This window comes from Mytilus edulis, chromosome 5 (assembly GCF_963676685.1).
Source record: "Mytilus edulis chromosome 5, xbMytEdul2.2, whole genome shotgun sequence".
NCBI classification, from domain to species: domain Eukaryota; kingdom Metazoa; phylum Mollusca; class Bivalvia; order Mytilida; family Mytilidae; genus Mytilus; species Mytilus edulis.
The window spans coordinates 14,365,356-14,383,667 of record NC_092348.1 but is presented as its reverse complement, the minus strand read 5'-3'; the positions used below and the strand labels follow the sequence as shown (position 1 = coordinate 14,383,667).

General features: G+C 31.4%; 2 protein-coding genes across 2 annotated transcripts in view; one reads left to right on the top strand and one right to left on the bottom strand.

Moving 5' to 3' along the window:
- Nucleotides 1-9,814, top strand: part of LOC139523033 (phosphatidylinositol-3-phosphatase SAC1-like) — a 36,418-nt gene extending 26,604 nt beyond the window's left edge. The window contains exons 15-17 of the mRNA XM_071316781.1: nt 7,378-7,479; nt 8,028-8,088; nt 8,764-9,814. Of these exons, the coding sequence (XP_071172882.1) occupies nt 7,378-7,479; nt 8,028-8,088; nt 8,764-8,939 (339 nt within the window). The 3' untranslated portion in view covers nt 8,940-9,814. The remainder of the gene's footprint in view (nt 1-7,377; nt 7,480-8,027; nt 8,089-8,763) is intronic.
- Nucleotides 849-2,725, bottom strand: LOC139522298 (uncharacterized). Its single transcript, XM_071315844.1, has one exon. The coding sequence runs from the start codon at nt 2,684-2,686 to the stop codon at nt 968-970; it is 1,719 nt and encodes a 572-aa protein (XP_071171945.1). The 5' UTR covers nt 2,687-2,725; the 3' UTR covers nt 849-967.
- Nucleotides 9,815-18,312: the final 8,498 nt, after the last annotated feature.

Sequence of the window (18,312 nt, the reverse complement as noted above, 5' to 3'; positions counted from 1 at the left end):
CTCAATGACATTTACACCACATCCTACAAAAGTCTCAATGACATTAACATCACATCTCCTTACAAAAGTCTCAATGACATTTACACCACATCTCCTTACAAAAGTCTCAATGACATTTACACCACATCTCCTTACAAAAGTTTTGATGACATTTACACCACATCTCCTTACAAAAGTCTCAATGACATTTAAACCACATCTTACAAAAGTCTCAATGACATTTACACCACATCTCCTTACAAAAGTTTCAATGACATTTACACCACCGTCTGTCGGAAGGGGATGATAAATGGCTGACCTGTGTTAAGAGAGAGTCATATCTCTTGCATGTAAAAGACACCCATGTATATTTTAAAAAAGAGTAGGCTAATTACGCTACAAGGCAGCACTCACCCCTGCAAAATGGAAAGGGATTAATATAAGTTGCAAAACTTGTTTCCCAATTCACTACAAATAAATATGTTTAAACTTAACTATTTACACCAAATCTGCTTACAAAAACCAAAATTGGAACCTTTCTCATTTATAAAGTTTAACTTTACCAAAATAAAGCTACTTTAGTTAGATAGTTTATAGAATTTACATGAGGATAATTCAGTTCTGAATTTTATTTTTAACAAACAATAGAGAACTCTGTGCTGATGGTACACATGTGACAGTTTATAAAAACTTTAGTGAGGTAGAATTTATTAGAGTAATTGTTAATGTAAGAGACAAAATCATTTCAGGGTTTTACTTTTATTTAAATTATGATCTCTAGTCTTGAATCTCATATTAAGGCCAAATAAAGAATTATGTATGAAATTGTTTTATTCGATTTAAAAACACATACTTTGATGCTACATTAGTAAAAAAGTATTGAGATGACCATTGTCTCACCAATGTACAGCCCTCACAATGAACTTCCAACATAAGTATTTGTCAACAAACAAGACTATCTTTCAAACTTAAATGTTTTATGAAAGATTTAGCATCTTGATATGGTCATTTCGTATATCTTGGCGTACTCATTTTCATTGTCTTCTGATATACCACATCCAATGTAGAGTTGTCCTGACAAAGAGAACGCAAGAGACCATGGGGAGATTATGTTCATGTCAGTTGTTTTATAATATGTCATCAGTAGGCCAGCATTGTTCAGGATATGAAGTGTATGAGTATTAATATCAGCTAAAATAACATTGTCTCTAGGTGTTGTCACTATGTCTCCTGGTATGAATGGTTTAATCTTTATACCATGGAAATCTTGGTTGATCTCTGCATGTCCAGTATAGATATTGATTATATCAGTACCCTGTCCTAACACTACTACTTTATGTACACCTTTACTTTCTCTATCCACCACATGAATATTCCCATTTCTGGTACTGGTTATACTCGTGGGATAGGTTAACATAGGGTTTTTATGTTGATCATGTTCATATACTCTCTCATGGTCACCATTCTGATTCATTAGTACTACAACCATAGTCACATGTTTAGGGGGGCCGTCATTAAGACATATGCATCCTACTAGAACTTTATTGTCATTGGTAATATGGACTGCTGCAGGAAGGAATGGTGACACATTATATACAGAGTCTGTAATTGAACCTGTCTGATCACTGATTTGTTTTAGTCTTGATTCCCCGGTAGATATAAGTAGATTATTTGATTGAGTAACAGCCATACTGTAAACCTCAGCTTTATAACTGGATAGTATCTTCAGTTTGGTTCCTTCAGGTTTCACTTTTTGAACTAAACCAAGCTTAACAGAAGTCATCCAGAAAGACTGATCAATAGAGAAGCATACCTGTGATACTACATCAAGCTCAGTTTGATAGACTTTATTTATTTCCAGATTTCTATATGGTTCATCAGATGGATTTTCATCCAATTCTAACACCCCAATGTTAAATTGAGTTATCTGCCCTGGAACAAAGTTTGGTGAAGATAAAGTACTTGATCTTGCTAGAGGCAATTGGATGTCAATATATTTTTCTAGGTTGCTGAATTCTGTAAAGAATTTAGAAGTATTGGTTATTTTAATGCTTTCCTGGACTTCATTCGTTTTAGTGTCAGCTTGTTTAAGAAGGATTGAGACAGCATTTAAATCAGATTTGATTGAGTCAGAAACATTATTGTAACGTTCATCCAATTCATCTCTGAGTTTTTTAAAGTACATTTCGACTTCTTTTTTGACATTTTTTTCATGCTTAAGAATATTTTGATGTACCTGGTTATATTTAGAATTTTCTGATGATAAAAGTTGATTAAGCCGTTCTTGTATTGAAACAATATCTTTCCTATTCCTTTGAATTTTACTTTGTCCTTTTCTCAACTTGTCTATTTTTATATTATATCCTTCCTGAATTTCTGTTAGATCATGTTTCTTGTGAACTTTTGACACACAGGTTGGACAAACAAGAGCGTCACATGTCTTACAATAAAGACAGGTATTTTGTCCGGCATGTTCCTGACAGGGAATGTTTGCAAAATCAAGTTCTTCTTTATAAAGCCCAATTTCTTTTAAATCAATTATTCTGTGATCCTTTGCAGTTTTTACTTTTAAATGTACTTTCTCCTTACAATGATTACACAATAAAAGGTCACAGTCTAAACACTTCCATTTGATGGGTCTATTAGTTTCACATAATTCACAACTAACAGGAATTTGTCCTTCTTGCGCTGATTGTGAACACGCCATTTTACATTTTTATCTACAACACAGGTATTCTATACTTCCTTGATAACTGTATTCAAAGTGAAATAATTTATAAAATCTTTATCAGTTATAGATAACATTTTTAGATAACTGCATGTATTGAGTTAGAAATACTTTTAATATTTAAGTATGGAATGCCATGACTGTCTTCTGATGTTGATTGTTTAATATGTTTGGTGCTTTATGCATTATGTTCAGTAGTATGTATATTATGTTCAGTAGATATCCTATTATGTTCAGTAGTTATTACATTATGTTTAGTAGTTTTTACATTATCTTCGGTGCTTTAGTTAATATGTTCAGTAGTTTCATTATTATATGCAGTGGTATTTTAATTATGTTCGGTACTTCTGACGTTATATTCAGTACATTTTTCATTATGTTCAGTACTTTCGACATTATGTTCAGTAGATTCAATATTATTTGCAGTACATCATGTAATACCTTCAGCAGTCCCGCTTTCTTTATATTCAGTAGATTATTCATTATGTTCAGTAAAAGCATCTGTATTATATTCGGTTCGTTCAACTTTATGTTCAGTGGTTGTATCATTATGATGATGTAGTAAAAGTCGGGAAGTCAATAACGGAAATTGTCGGAAAAAAACGAACGCGGATATTTTTGACGGACGTTTAATTCATGAACACCTTTACATGATTAAATGAAAATGAAAGAAATGGAAGCAGTTTTAAATCGGTGTGGTTTACGTTTCCAAGTTGGCATTTTTCACCAGGAAAAATAACTCCTGACTTTAATTGTAAGTTGTCGCTACAAGATTTCGCATATTTAGGTACATGTATGAACGACAGGAGAAAAATAATAGAATTAAGAATAGCTTGTGTTCATTTCAGCAGCAATATTTTGACTAAGATAGCTCGAACAAATGTCTAACGGATAACTTTTTTCAATCCGTTCATGTCCGCTAGACGTCCGTTCTTATCTGTTAGACGTCCGTCCATATCCGTTGCATGTCAGTTTAGCGTACGTTTAATCCGTCGATGTCCGTTCTGTCTGGTGGAAAATTTTTAGCATGTTCAAAACTTTGCACTGACGTCCATTGGATGAAATGTCCGTTGAACGTCCGGTAGGCGTCTGTTTTGTACGGTACTCGTCCGTTTCACTTCCGTTTTGTATTCATAACGTGTCCGTTATACATCAGTTTGAGGTCTGGCAGATAAATTCACCAACGGACTTCTAACGGACGTCTAACGGATAAAACGGATGTTGAACGAATGTGAAACAGACTTCTACCGGACGTATAACGGAATAAACGGATGATGAAACGATCTTAAACGGATAAATGCCAATTGAACATTTCGCGTCTGAAATGACAATTAGCCTTTCATAAGATTCATGAATTCTTATTATTCATAATCGATCTTAGAGTAAGGGCACGTCTTCACAATCAAGCAGCTTTTATTCAGTCCAGACACTGCCCTTTGGCGTCATTTTTGCTTGTGGTTTAACGGATAAAATTGATGTTCAACGAATGTGAAACGGACTTCTACCAGACGTATAACGGATAAAATGGATGATGAACGGATCTGAAACGGATAAATGTTAATTGATAATTTCGTGTCAGGATTGTCAATTATGGGTACGTCAGATTTCTTGAGGTTCATGAATTCTTATTATTCATAATCGATCTTAGAGTAAGGGCACGTCTTCACTAGCAAGATTCTCTTATTCAGGCAAGACACTGACCTTTAGTGGTATTTTGAAGAACAAACCAAAACCAAATACACAGAAACATTTTGATTATTTACAAGATTTACATGTATTTTTATTGTCGCCTTTAATTTTTTCGGATTACTGTGTGAGAAGGGGATATTTTTTCTTAATTGGCTTAAATTAAGAGGGGAATACAAAAGATTTTAAGTTTTCATGGGTAAGAAAAAATTAATGAGGAGCCGCAAAGCACCCATCACCTTTAACCGGTAAAAAAAATAGAGGTCTCTTGCGTAATTGTCTCTTTTTATTTTGTTATTCATTGGAACGCTTTATATCAAAGGAGAAAAGGGGAGGGTAAACAAACACACAATTGATCATGCCAAGAAATTACCTCCGTTGAAATTCTGCAAACATCCCATAGAGCAAATTACATGGAAGATTAATATTGACCATTCGGTATATAGCTGTGTTCTAAATGACACGTACATGGAGGTCCTAAATTAATTTCTTGAATGAAATCAAATCTTTAAATACTAATGGGTGCCGTAGGAGGTCGACCAGAAATTTTTGCTCGGATTTCTTGGCATGTAACAGATAGAAAACTCAGGATTAGAATTCATAGAACAAAAAAGTGGCAGTGGCAAATATTTCATGTATATTTTGAAAACAGAGATTTACCCCGGCACCCTTTTCCATAAATTTTCTTTTTCTTATTTGTGCCTTCGGACTTAGGCTATTTCTTTCTTTGCGGGCGTATACTCCAAGCAAACAACATGCATGTGTATAACGGCACTTTAGATTTTCGTATTAAATAAAGAAAGTTGCCGGTCCGGTGCATGAACAGATTGGTTAGAAAGCAAGGTTTTAATTTTAATTAGATTGGAAAGCTTAATTCGAGGGTTGAAAATAGAGAGCACAAAAAAAGGGGGGGGGGGTAGTCCACAGTGAATATTTTTAAAACGGTTAAATCGATTTCAAGCAGGGATTCCAGTGCTTCTTTGGGAATAAAAAAACTTGTTATTAATTACTCAGTCAAAATATTGCTGCGGAAATGAACACAAGCTATTCTTAATTCCATTATTTTTCTCCTGTCATTCATACCTAAATATGCGAAATCTTGTAGCGACAACTTACAAATTGAGTCAGGAGTTATTTTTTCTTGTGAAAAATGCCAACTTGGGAACGTAAACCACACCGATTTAAAACTGCTTCCATTTCTTCCATTTTAATTCAATCACGTAAAGGTGTTCATGAATAAAACGTCCGTCAAAAATATCCGCCTTCGTTTTTTCCGACAATTTCCGTTATTGACTTCCCGACTTTTACTACATCATCATAATGATAAAACCACTGAACATAAAGTTGAACGAACCGAATATAATACCAATGCTTTTACTGAACATAATGAATAATCTACTGAATATAAAGAAAGCGGGACTACTGAAGGTATTACATAATGTACTGCAAATAATATTGAATCTACTGAACATAATGTCGAAAGTACTGAACATAATGAAAAATGTACTGAATATAACGTCAGAAGTACCGAACATAATTAAAATACCACTGCATATAATAATGAAACTACTGAACATATTAACTAAAGCACCGAAGATAATGTAAAAACTACTAAACATAATGTAATAACTACGGAACATAATGTAATAACTACTGAACATAATAGGATATCTACTGAACATAATATACATACTACTGAACATAATGCATAAAACACTGAACATATTAAACAATTAACATCAGAAGACAGTCATGGCGTTCCATATTTAAGTGTAAAGACTTTTATTAAGATGTTTATTGATTTTAATGCAATGCACATACAACGACCAGTATTTATCAGTTTGAATGGGTGAAATAAGCCTTAACAATGTAGAGCTTGTTGTTGTACATACATATATTGTATTTATTATATATCTATAAATATTATAATGATTTAAAATCGGATTTTTATAGAAAGGAAAGAGATATTTTATTGAAAAAAAAAGAATAAAGTTTAAAGCTTATCTGTGTGCATAAAGAAGAGAGATATAGGGCAAGTTGTAATGTACCTACTGAGAAATATCAGTCAGATACCTCCTTGATCATTGAATTAACTTGAGACAGATAGTTAAGTACACTTTTTTTATGACAATAAACAAATAAAAGCAAATCAAGAGTAGAAGTTTCTGTATGAAAACAAAAGAAGAGACTTTACTGTATGGGTTTTATTTATTGTTCAAGGTTGTATCATGTTCTGTAGTTGTTTGCATCTTATCGTCCCTAATTTTCTTTTGGATAGTCATGTTTTATTGCCAATTATACCATATCTCCTTATTTTTAGCTCACCTGACTAAAAGGCCAATTGAACATTTCTCATCACTTTGTATTCTTCTTCTGTCACCTCGTTAACTTTTATATAAATCTTCTTCTGAAGTACCTGGCCAAATTTAACCAAACTTGTTCACATCTTTTTATAAAAATGTATCTGATGGACCTGCCTACCAACCACAATGGTCGACATGTTAAAAATAGATTATATGGGTAAAATAAAAGTTTTGTCTATAATCTCGAAACTGCTCTGAAAAGAAAATTTTGTTGCAATCCAATCAAATGTCCATTTACGTCAAAACTGTCAGACAACTTCTTGTAGATTTTTGCTAATTTTTTGTGAAAACTTGTCAATAGACAGATATAATCTTTAAGTATGAAAAATTATCAGCCAGACAAGATCTACAAACAAGTCAACAGTATAATTTAAAGTACACAACACAGAGCTTTTGTTCATACTGAACAGCAAGCTATGAAGCACCCCAAATATGACTAGTGTAAAACCATTCAGAAGGGAAAAAAACAACGGTCTAATCTATATAAAAAAGGAGAAATATTTACCTGTAGGAGTTATGAGTCTTTGAACTTAGTTTATAATTGTTTTTTTTTTTATTTGATGAGAAATCTGCAGCTAGTTTATAAATCCTAATTAAACAAACTTTGCACTATTTTGACAGGACTCGATGGATTTGTTCCTAGGAAATTACATAGTTGAAGAGAACGAAGGTGTAGTCAGACCATCACCTTTACAGTCAGAGAGAGATTGGAAATTTTATGCTGTAAGATTCTACATTAACTTCTATCTGAAATAATACAATTGTAATATTAAAGGTGTTCTAGATTTTATATACACTTGAGGGAATGAGAGGCACATTTTTTAGTCACCACACAAACCTTTTTACAAAACTTTCATAGTACTTAGGATTTTTACAAAATTCTTAAGAAAATGCAAAAAAACACAAAGTATTAATTTGAGTGCCTCCTATCCCCCACAAGTGTTTAAATCTGGAACAACCCTTATCCCATATTACTTTAAAATATGCCTAAGTTTATTTGGCTTACTATTCATTTGCTATTTAAAACTTAGTGTTTTCTGGAAATTTAAAAAGTAGTCCAAAATCAGTTAAAATAACATCTAAATGTTTTTAAAACCCCTCTCCTCTATTATTATTTTCATTGTTAAATTTGTAAAAAAATAAATATTAATCATGAATGAAAAAAGACCTGTTTTTTACTGAATTTGATGTATGCTTTGAAAGAACATGTGCTGTACAGATATTATCCTTTTATTGTATAACTGAAGCCATTTTGTTTTTACTATTTTCAGATTCCTGTTGTATTTGTAATAGCCACAGCCATGTGTTTAATTTGTATACTGATTCCAGATGGTAAGCCTTAGTTATGAGTGTAAATTAAAAGTGTGGATTTCTTTATTTTCTTTGGTACCAATTTTCATTGTTTGAGGAAAAATTGTATTTTCCTGGATAATTGATTTCATGGTTAACCAAAATCTGCATACAAGCCTATAGAAATTGTGTACTTCCTTCAACATTAAACCTTGTGGTGCACCTGTTACCACGAAATACACGAAAATTGGTATCTCAAGAATATTAATGAAACCACAGTATGCAAGATCATTTAGAACCATTGCATTGGTTGCAAAGAAATACATCCATTTCCCACTAAAATAAAAGTAATAATTTTACATGTGAAATGAATCCTGTAATTTACTCCTCGGACCTCAGTGATCAATAGGTTGCAGCAAAGTATAATCTACTGGTAAATGTCAGGTTAGTGTCATATGTGAGAAAAATATCAACTTTATAAAACTGCAGAATAATTTATGACTGAAAATTAGGGTACAACACACTTTACCATGTTTACAGGTTCAATCTTAACAATTTCAAAGTTTTTTTTCAGGGAAAATTAAAATTTACCAGTGCTTTTATCATATTATGGGAAACTATTTTCAAATGTATTGTTGCTCTACTTATTTTATATATTAAGTTTGGGTCATTTTGTTAACTGTTTGTATGTAAATAGGCATTTTCTTTTTCTTTCAGAGAATATCAGCACACAGTTGATGTACATTTTGTTTTGGGGAACAGCTAGTTTCCTGTCTCTGGCAGCCATTTATATATTTGGCTCGGAATTTGTTGACACTCCAAAATTAGTACACTCAAAAGACCTATCTACTTCAAATTTTTACGACGCCGTGAAAACAACCAAGACATCATGATAAAGATAGAATCTTAGAAAAAAAATGAATATTTTGATGGTGCAATGTTGTAAATTATAGGATTAAGCTGTAGTTGTGTTTATTTCTGTTTTGAGTTCTTTCTAAATTCTGTTGAAATATCTACCAAGCAGAATAAAAAATTCACAAAATAATGTATATTGGGAACATTCTTATATGTCTAATTTTGGATACCTCTGCTTTAAACAGTTTACTTTGAAAATTTTACTTATGATTTAAATGCATTTTACAAGGCTATGAAATGTGAACTATGAATTCAACTTTGATTTAACCTCCCCATCTAATGCCAATATTCTGAACTTAACAAGCCATGATAATAACCCTCTGTACATATACTAGAATGTGATATCCCAGTTTCATCAAATATTATGATTTCTTCTTGAAAGTTGTTATTATTCACAGACAGAGTGAAATGTCATAGATTTATTCCAATATATAAAATTGTACATGGACTTAAACCAGATTATTTATTAATACAGATTAATTAAAATGATTTACTTTTTACCAAGACAAAATACTGATTTTAATAAGGAAAGAAGACATGGAATGATTTACCATTCACAATATAAACAAATGTTTTAATGTATTAAAGAAACATTGCTACAATCATTTTATGAAAATATTATGCACAACATTATCAAATTTAATCATGCTACAAATTTTTGTTTAGAATATTTAAAGTTTCATTTTTGTAGTTATTTTAACGAAAGAATGGTTTTATATGTGTATGTTGTATTTTTGTTAATGAAAGTGTACTGTATGCACATATTTGTGTGAGAGCAAGAATGAAATTAGATATTTTCCAATTGATTTTCCCTCTTAAAATTAAGAATGAATTATTTTTACTAAAAAAGAAATAATCTCCCTTAGAAAGCACAAAAGAAACATGATAGTCTCTATAAAGTAAATGCATGGTATTCAAAAGTTAACCAAAGAGTTCAACATGTTCAAAGTGGAAAGATGGCCATTTTAAGTTGAAACAAAACACCCTCAACAGGCAAAAACAGAATATCTTAATTTTATAACCATAAGCCACATTTTGTGGTTTATTTTATGCTTCGCTATAACTCAAAACAGAAATAAACCTATGATTTGATAGAATTATGTAAATATTAATTGTCTCCAGTTGTACATTAGGTCAAATATTGTAATTATTTAATCCTTATCATGAAATTGAGTATGCTATTTCATATCCAAAATTCTGGTCTAGTTGAGGTTGTATTATTGTAAATTCAGAAATTATTGTGTGCATTTACTTTTGCGATTTTTGTCATTTTAGTCTAAAATGTGATTTAAATTTTTGCGATATTGAAAAAAATCCTGTTTATTTCATATAAAAAATTTCAAAATGCAAGGTTTAAATGATTGTGATTATTACCCTGTTGCATTTTTTGCAATAATGAAAACATCGCAATAATTTCTGTATTTACAGTATTGTAAAGGTTAATATTTTGTTCCTGAGAAGGTCAACATCACCATTATTTCTTTAAACTCAAAGCTTTGTCCGCAATAGTAATAGTTGACCAACTTTATATGAGATGTTCCCATAGTGAGCCAGTACCTTGGCACAAAACAAATAATATTGATTTCACCCCTGTTCTGGAAAAAGAGTCAGTAGCTACTTAGATATATTTTTAGCTCACCTGGCCTAAAAGGCCATGTGAGCTTTTCTCATCACTTGGCGTCCGTCGTCGTCGTCGTCGTCGTCGTCGTCGTCGTCTGTCATCGTTAACAATTTTTCAAACATCTTCTCCTCTGAAACTACTGAATGGATTTGAATGAAACTTAACATGATTGTTCCTTAGTATATCCTGCACAAAATGTGCGCTTCGATTTTTGATCCGTCAAAAAAACATGGCCGCCGTTACTTAAAATAGAACATAGGGGTCAAATGCAGTTTTTGGCTTATATCTCAAAAACGAAAGCATTTAGAGCAAATCTGACATGGGGTAAAAATGTTCATTAGGTCAAGATCTATCAGCCCTGAAATTTTCAGATGAATCAAACAAACCATTGTTGGGTTGCTGCCACTTAATTGGTAATTTTAAGGAAATTTTGCAGTTTTTGGTCATTATCTTGAATATTATTATAGATAAAGATAAACTGTAAACAGCAAAAAAGATCAGCAAAGTAAGATCTACAAATAAGTTAATATGACCAAAATTGTCAATTGACCCCTTAAGGGGTTATTGTCCTTTAATGACAATTTTTCACAATTTGTTCATCATATTTGCTAACTTTAAAAAATCTTCTCCTCTGAAACTACTGAATGGATTTGGTTAAAACTTAGCATAGTTGTTCCTTAGATTATCCTGCACAAAGTGTGTGCTTTGATTTTTGATCCGTCAAAAAACATGGCCGCCGTTACTTAAAATAGAACATAGGGGTCAAATGCAGTTTTTGGCTTATATCTCAAAAACGAAAGCATTAAGAGCAATCTGACATGGAGTAAAAATGTTCATTAGGTCAATATCTATCAGCCCTGAAATTTTCAGATGAATCAAACATCCAATTGTTGGGTTGCTGCCACTTAATTGGTAATTTTAAGGAAATTTTGCAGTTTTTGGTCATTATCTTGAATATTATTATAGATAAAGATAAACTGTAAACAGCAAAAAAGATCAGCAAAGTAAGATCTACAAATAAGTTAATATGACCAAAATTGTCAATTGACCCCTTAAGGGGTTATTGTCCTTTAATGACAATTTTTCACAATTTGTTCATCATATTTGCTAACTTTAAAAAATCTTCTCCTCTGAAACTACTGAATGGATTTGGTTAAAACTTAGCATTAATATTCCTTAGATTATCCTGCACAAAGTGTGTGCTTTGATTTTTGATCCGTCAAAAAACATGGCCGCCGTTACTTAAAATAGAACATAGGGGTCAAATGCAGTTTTTGGCTTATATCTCAAAAACGAAAGCATTAAGAGCAAATCTGACAGCCCTGAAATTTTCAGATGAATCAAACATCCAATTGTTGGGTTGCTGCCACTTAATTGGTAATTTTAAGGAAATTTTGCAGTTTTTGGTCATTATCTTGAATATTATTATAGATAAAGATAAACTGTAAACAGCAAATATGATCAGCAAAGTAAGATCTACAAATAAGTCATTTGACCAAAATTGTCAATTGACCTCTTTAGGAGTTATTGCCCTTTAAAGACTTTTTTCACAATTTGTTCATCATGTTGACTTACTTTAAAAAATCTTCTCTTATGAAACTGCTGTATCAATTTCAGCCAAACTTAGGCTAAATGAGTTTCAGAGTATCTAGTATAAATTTTATATTTCATTTCCTTGTATGTCAAGAAACATAGCTCCTATGGCTAAAATAGAACATAGGAGAAAATGATTTTTTTTTGCTTTTGAAGAAAATAGGACGATTCAAAGAACATTTAAATAAATTGAAAAGCCAAAATAATCATTGATGAGAGATTAAACCAAAAAAATTCAGGTGAGCGATTCAGGCTCTTGAGAGCCTCTTGTTCTCATAAGTTTCAATATATGCCTTTTATTTTTTTTCTTCAGATTTTGATGCGGTTTTAATTTCTATTATAATTTGTATTTATATTATCTCAATTGAATTACTAAAGATGTATTAAATCAGGTTCAGGTTATTACACAAAAAATGTCAACTTTTTTAATGTTTAGCTTAATTTGAATGCATTTTGTTTCACAAAAAAATATTTTTTGGCACCATTAAATTTTTTGGAAGATTTAAATTTTTTTAGAGCTTTGAAGGGGCCAAATGAGAGAAAAAAATCACAGTATAATGTTTATGTTTCATCCAATTTAGATTCCTGTTTTCTGTAGCATGTGTAGGGTTCTTTAAACTGGAGCTTTCTGGTTTACAGAATATTTCACATTGTTATATTTTACTTTATATTCACTGTAAATACTGAAAGGGACCTATTTAAAGAAACATTCTTTTCCTTTGTCACCTTATATTAACTGTTATGCAATAAGAATTTAATCCTTGTGCAATATGTATTTAGATTGAAATAATATCAGATAACATAATATTTTGATTGTTTGTTGGTTTGCTGACCATCCAGAGGTAAATATTTCATAAATTTTTCGGGTGAAACCAATAACAGAAAATTCCATTTACACCACTGGTACCATGTCTTACTATAAAAAGTTTAGAAATCAAATTTTACAGTCAAAATCGTTTACCAAATTCTTAAGGGCACAGAATGTAGAATGTCTGTAGCAAGAATAAAATGAAGTCAAAGTAAATTAATATGTTTTCATTTAAATTTAAACCATGTTATAAATGCCATTATCACTATTTTACAAATTTTTCCTTTGACTGATAATTTCCTTTCTCATTACAGTAGAGTGATATGAAAAATTATTGCTAGAAACTAAGGGCACACATGCCCGTTATCAATGAAATTAACAAAGTCTTCATAGGTAAAATAGCAATAAACTGATTATCAGTGGTCATCTCAACTCGAAAGCTTATCTCAAATTCGCTGTACCATCTCAAACAAGAAAATCAATTTTTATTGAGATGATCAATGATAATCTATAAGTATCCTCTGGAAAATTTATAAATAGAGAATCTTGCTTTGACATAGTTTTTGTAATCATTTTATGTTTATTACATTTTTATTAGCTCACTATAATAGTTCTTGTTATCAATGGAGTGAGTGTTAGTATGTTGTATTTGAAAATATATATTTCATTTAGATATATGATGGATTGCCTAACAATGATAGATATATGATATATACTTGTAAAGTATTTATTCAACTTCCCATTTCTAATTACTATGAAGTATATATATGTTACAGGCATTTTCTAAATTTAGGCATTTTGTAGAATGACTGAAATTTTTAGGCATTTTCTAAAATGCCTGGATGATTTAGGCATTTTACAAATTGACTATTTTTTTCAGGCATTTTATAAAATGCCTGAAAAAATTGTAAGGCATTTTACAAAATGCCTAAAAGACTAAAACTGAATGGAATGCAAATTTTAACGACTAGAAATATCAAATAAATTATTTATATTTTATCATTAAATATTGCATGAAATTTAAACAGTAAAAGTTTTATAATTGTAATTAACTCATAATGCTCGCAATATAGCAAACTTGGTCAGATGATCATGATAATGCGTGATAAATCTGAAATCACCATCTCGCATAGACTGCATGTCTACTAGATCAACCTGAGCTCTACTGTTGAAGTCCTTACTTGTCAACGGCTCAACAACTAGACCTTTACTGGCAATTTTCCTTTTTTTGAGTTGACATTCTTCGCACATTTGTTTAAACAAATTCAGAGTATGCCTTGTCACATTTGCGTACTTCTTGTTGACCTCTTTTAACATTTTATCTCTTCCACCATGTCCAGTGTTCAAATGTGCTCTCATTATAATGCTGTATATTTCCTCTGCATATGCATAATATAGGATAGGATCTGTCAATGACTGTCGCTTTTTAATCAATTTCTCTACATCACCACCGTGAGTGTAACACATCAAATCTGTAATTTCAAAGTATATGAATTTGTTAATTTGTAACTTTTCAATGGTGGCCTCATACAATTAGCTTAAAGATATAATTTAGTAGCAGACAAAAAGAAAGAAAAACAAAAATTCTAAATGTTTTGTCAATGAATTGGTGCATGCTAAATTTCAAGTGGCAAATATTTCATTCATATTCAATAGGCTTATGAGGCAACTTAATGAGAGTTGTCTCATTGGCAATCATACCACATCTTCTTATTTATAATTAATGTTATTAGAAGTTGTCAACTCGATTTTTATATATGATCATATACTTTTTTTACTTGACCATTTGTTAAAATGAGTGCATCATATTTTTATTTTCAATATTTTGCAAGATGAGCAATTCATAGGAGCCTATAGATTTTCTTATTAACGCTTGTTATGAAAACTTTAACATAAGTTACAGCTCAACAGAAGAAATGCACCTACCTTTACATATGATAATAATCCGACGAATGTCCTTTTAATCCAATCTTAATTTTGTTCAAAATAGTTTCATATTTTTCTCTGTTCCATATAATACTTTTCTGATTAGAATCAGAATTTTCAATTAATTGGTTTGTAAATCTTTGTTCTGGTGTAAGAACAAAATACCCTTCTGTCATGATGAAAAGAAGATCATCAATGAACTACAGAGTGAGTACTTACTCAAAGTTGTTGCTCTATGGAGTTTCTAATTATAGACACTAAACTAGTAAAACATAAAAACTTAACCTGCAGGCTAGATTTATAAAGAATAATCTTAAATTTATTTTAATCAATACTTTTTTGTAGCTTTACAATATGTTTCTATCATCTAATTCATGTATTGCATATTTATACAATTTGCCTGAAACAGACCAGGCATTTTGTGTAATTTTCATTAAAAATTTCAGGCATTTTACAAAATGACTAGGGTTTTTTAGGCATTTTATAAAATGCCTGTCAACTTTAGGCATTTTAGAAAATGCCTAAAAATTCAGTCATTTTACAAAATGCCTAACTTTAGAAAATGCCTGTAACATATACACATTGTGTGTTAGGATTGAAAAGTAAATTGTTTTAGTGGACAAATATTTGCATCAGGGGTGACAGAAATAGAAAATGAGAGTTTAAGGAAGGATCCACGACAGGAAATACTTTTCAGTATATCTAGTGGTAGATTCAAGAACTTATAAAGGAGGTTATGTCTCGAATGGTAAAGCATTCCAGGGTTGAATTTCTGGATGTTTGAGAAAAGTTCTGAAAACTCCAAAACCTACATCCCTATACTTATCTGAAAGATTGAATAAAACATACTGTGAAAGAAGGGGTTTTTTTTGGGGGTAGGGGGAGGGGGCATTTCGATGTTCTTCACATTTCTGTCTTCATAAATATCAATTCATTTATATTTGATGGATGCCCAGTTTAAGAAAAAAACTATGTTATATACATAGGTTTTAATATCACTACCTTGGTCAGTATCAAAATTAAAGTTTGTGTCAAAATGCCATGACAATTGCAATTAGACATTTATCTCTATGCATCAGTGTAGAAAAAAAAAGCAGGAAAATCACATAAATCTTTCCTTCCATGTGTAACTTGTAACATTAAATGCATGTTAGTAGACCTTCAAATATTTGTCACGGATGTGTAAGGTATAATCTGATGTTGTCCTATTGGTATCTCTCTATTTTTTTCTCTGGTCCTATTTTTCAGTTATCATAATAGATTTAGTTGGTGCATTTTGCCGGTTTTATCTAAATATACCAATTCAACTTGAATAAATTTCTTCAACATTTTTTATTAGCTTTGTGATATCTCAAAGTTTCTTATAAAAATAAGGAAATGTGTTATGAATTATTGTTACTTCCTTTTTTTTTAATTTTATTTTGAGCCAGTTAAAAATGTACAGTATCACAAATATGTGTAGTAGAAATCCTTGGCATACATGCATATTGTATAATTTATAATTTATAATTTGAGTTGTACATAGAGATGATATTTATCAAACAAAAATAATGGAATTAAATAAAGTCGATGAAACTGAAAAGTCTTGTAATTTTTCTGCTTAGATTTTGGACAGAATTATTGACTTATCTTGATGAGTGTCTGTTCAGGACATGACAGGGTTATCTATCAATGGATTTTATATTAGTACATTTATTAGTAAAAAAAAATAAAAATCCATCCTGTGTGATAGGTTTGTTTGTTTAGATATAACTTAACCCTAAAGGGATAGATTTTTCAAAGGGATTTCTGTTGCAATCTTGGAGAACATGAAACATTTATAAGTGTTAAGTGGTTGAGAATTAGCTTTGAGGAACTGCAATTATTTCTCTTATTTTGATGCTTTGTGCCTTTTGTGATAAGTTAAAATTGAAAATAGAAATCAGAAATGTGTCAAAGAAACAACCTGACAAAAGAGCAGAAACCAGCCAAAGGCACCAATAGGTCTTTAACTTGACGAGAAAACACTGCACCCTGAGGCGGCCTTCAGCTGGCACCTAACCAAATGTGTACTTGTTCAATGAAAATTGGATGTCAAACCAAACTCTAATACATATAAATGTACAAGACTAAGAAAGGCGAGAGGCTCCTTACTTAGGACAGGCAGTTGTTTGTGTGCCTCATAGCAATCTTATGACAACTGAAGCTAAAACTCTGGAACAGATTTAAACCAATTATGGAGTGAATAGTCCCTATGGTATCTAGTATAAAGTTTATGTTTTGTCTCCTGATCTGTAGACAAACATGCCTGAAAACAGAACACACGGTAAAATACATTTTTTATATAAATTTTGGTCGTATATTGGTATCACGTTGTCGTCGTCGTTGTTTACAGCATTGTCCAAAGACAGATGGTTTCCCGATAATAACTTAAGTATACGTTAATAGAAATCAACAAAATTTTTACACAATGTTTATAACCACAAAAGGAAGGTTTGGATTGATTTTGGGGGTTATAATCCCAACGGTTGAGAAATGAGGGGCCCAAAACAAGCATTTATCTAGTTTCAGGACAAAAAGTTGTGTATAAGTATTTCAATTGCTCTGAAATTATACCACAATGTTCATACTATTAAGTAGAAGGTTGGGATTTATTTTAAGGGTAATGGGGCATACAGTCTAGGAATTAAGGGCCAAAAAGTAGCCAAAATCAAGCATTTTTGTAGTTTCGGGACAATAACTTATGTTTAACTATATGGATCTCTCTGACATTGTACCACAAGGTTCCATATAAGGAAGGGAAGGCTTGGATTCAGTTTGGAGTTAATAAGGGGCCAAAAAGGCATTTTTCTAGTTTACAGACAATAACTTTTGTTCAAGTGTATGGATCTCTCTGAAATTATACTACAAGGTTTCTCACTACAAAGGAATGGCTGGAATTGAGGTTTTTGGGTTCTTGCTTCAAGGGAGGGGGGTTTCAAAAAGTGAGTGTCCCAAAAAGGGGCCTAAATAAGCATTTTGTAGTTTTCAGTCAATAACTTGTGTTTAAGTGTATGCATCTCTCTGAAATTATACCACAAGTTTCCATACCATGAAGGGATGGTTAGTATTGACTTTGGGGGGTAATGGCTCAAACAATTAGGAATTATGGGCAAAAAAGGGGGAAAACTAGGTTTTTCTGGGCAATGGACAAGTAAGACAATTTAAAAGCAGTGTAAGGGAGGTAATTCAAAAACATTTAACATATTACAATGTTGGGTATGTGTGGATTTTCGTCCCTTACACTGCTTGTAATTTGTGTATAAAGAAATGTCAGGTTTTGGACTTATTGCCAAAAAAAGGGGGGTGGTAGTAGTTTTCAATTTTTTTCCTCCAAATTTCTCAAATTCCAAATTTTTGAAAAGTTTGAAGAAGAAATCTTTAA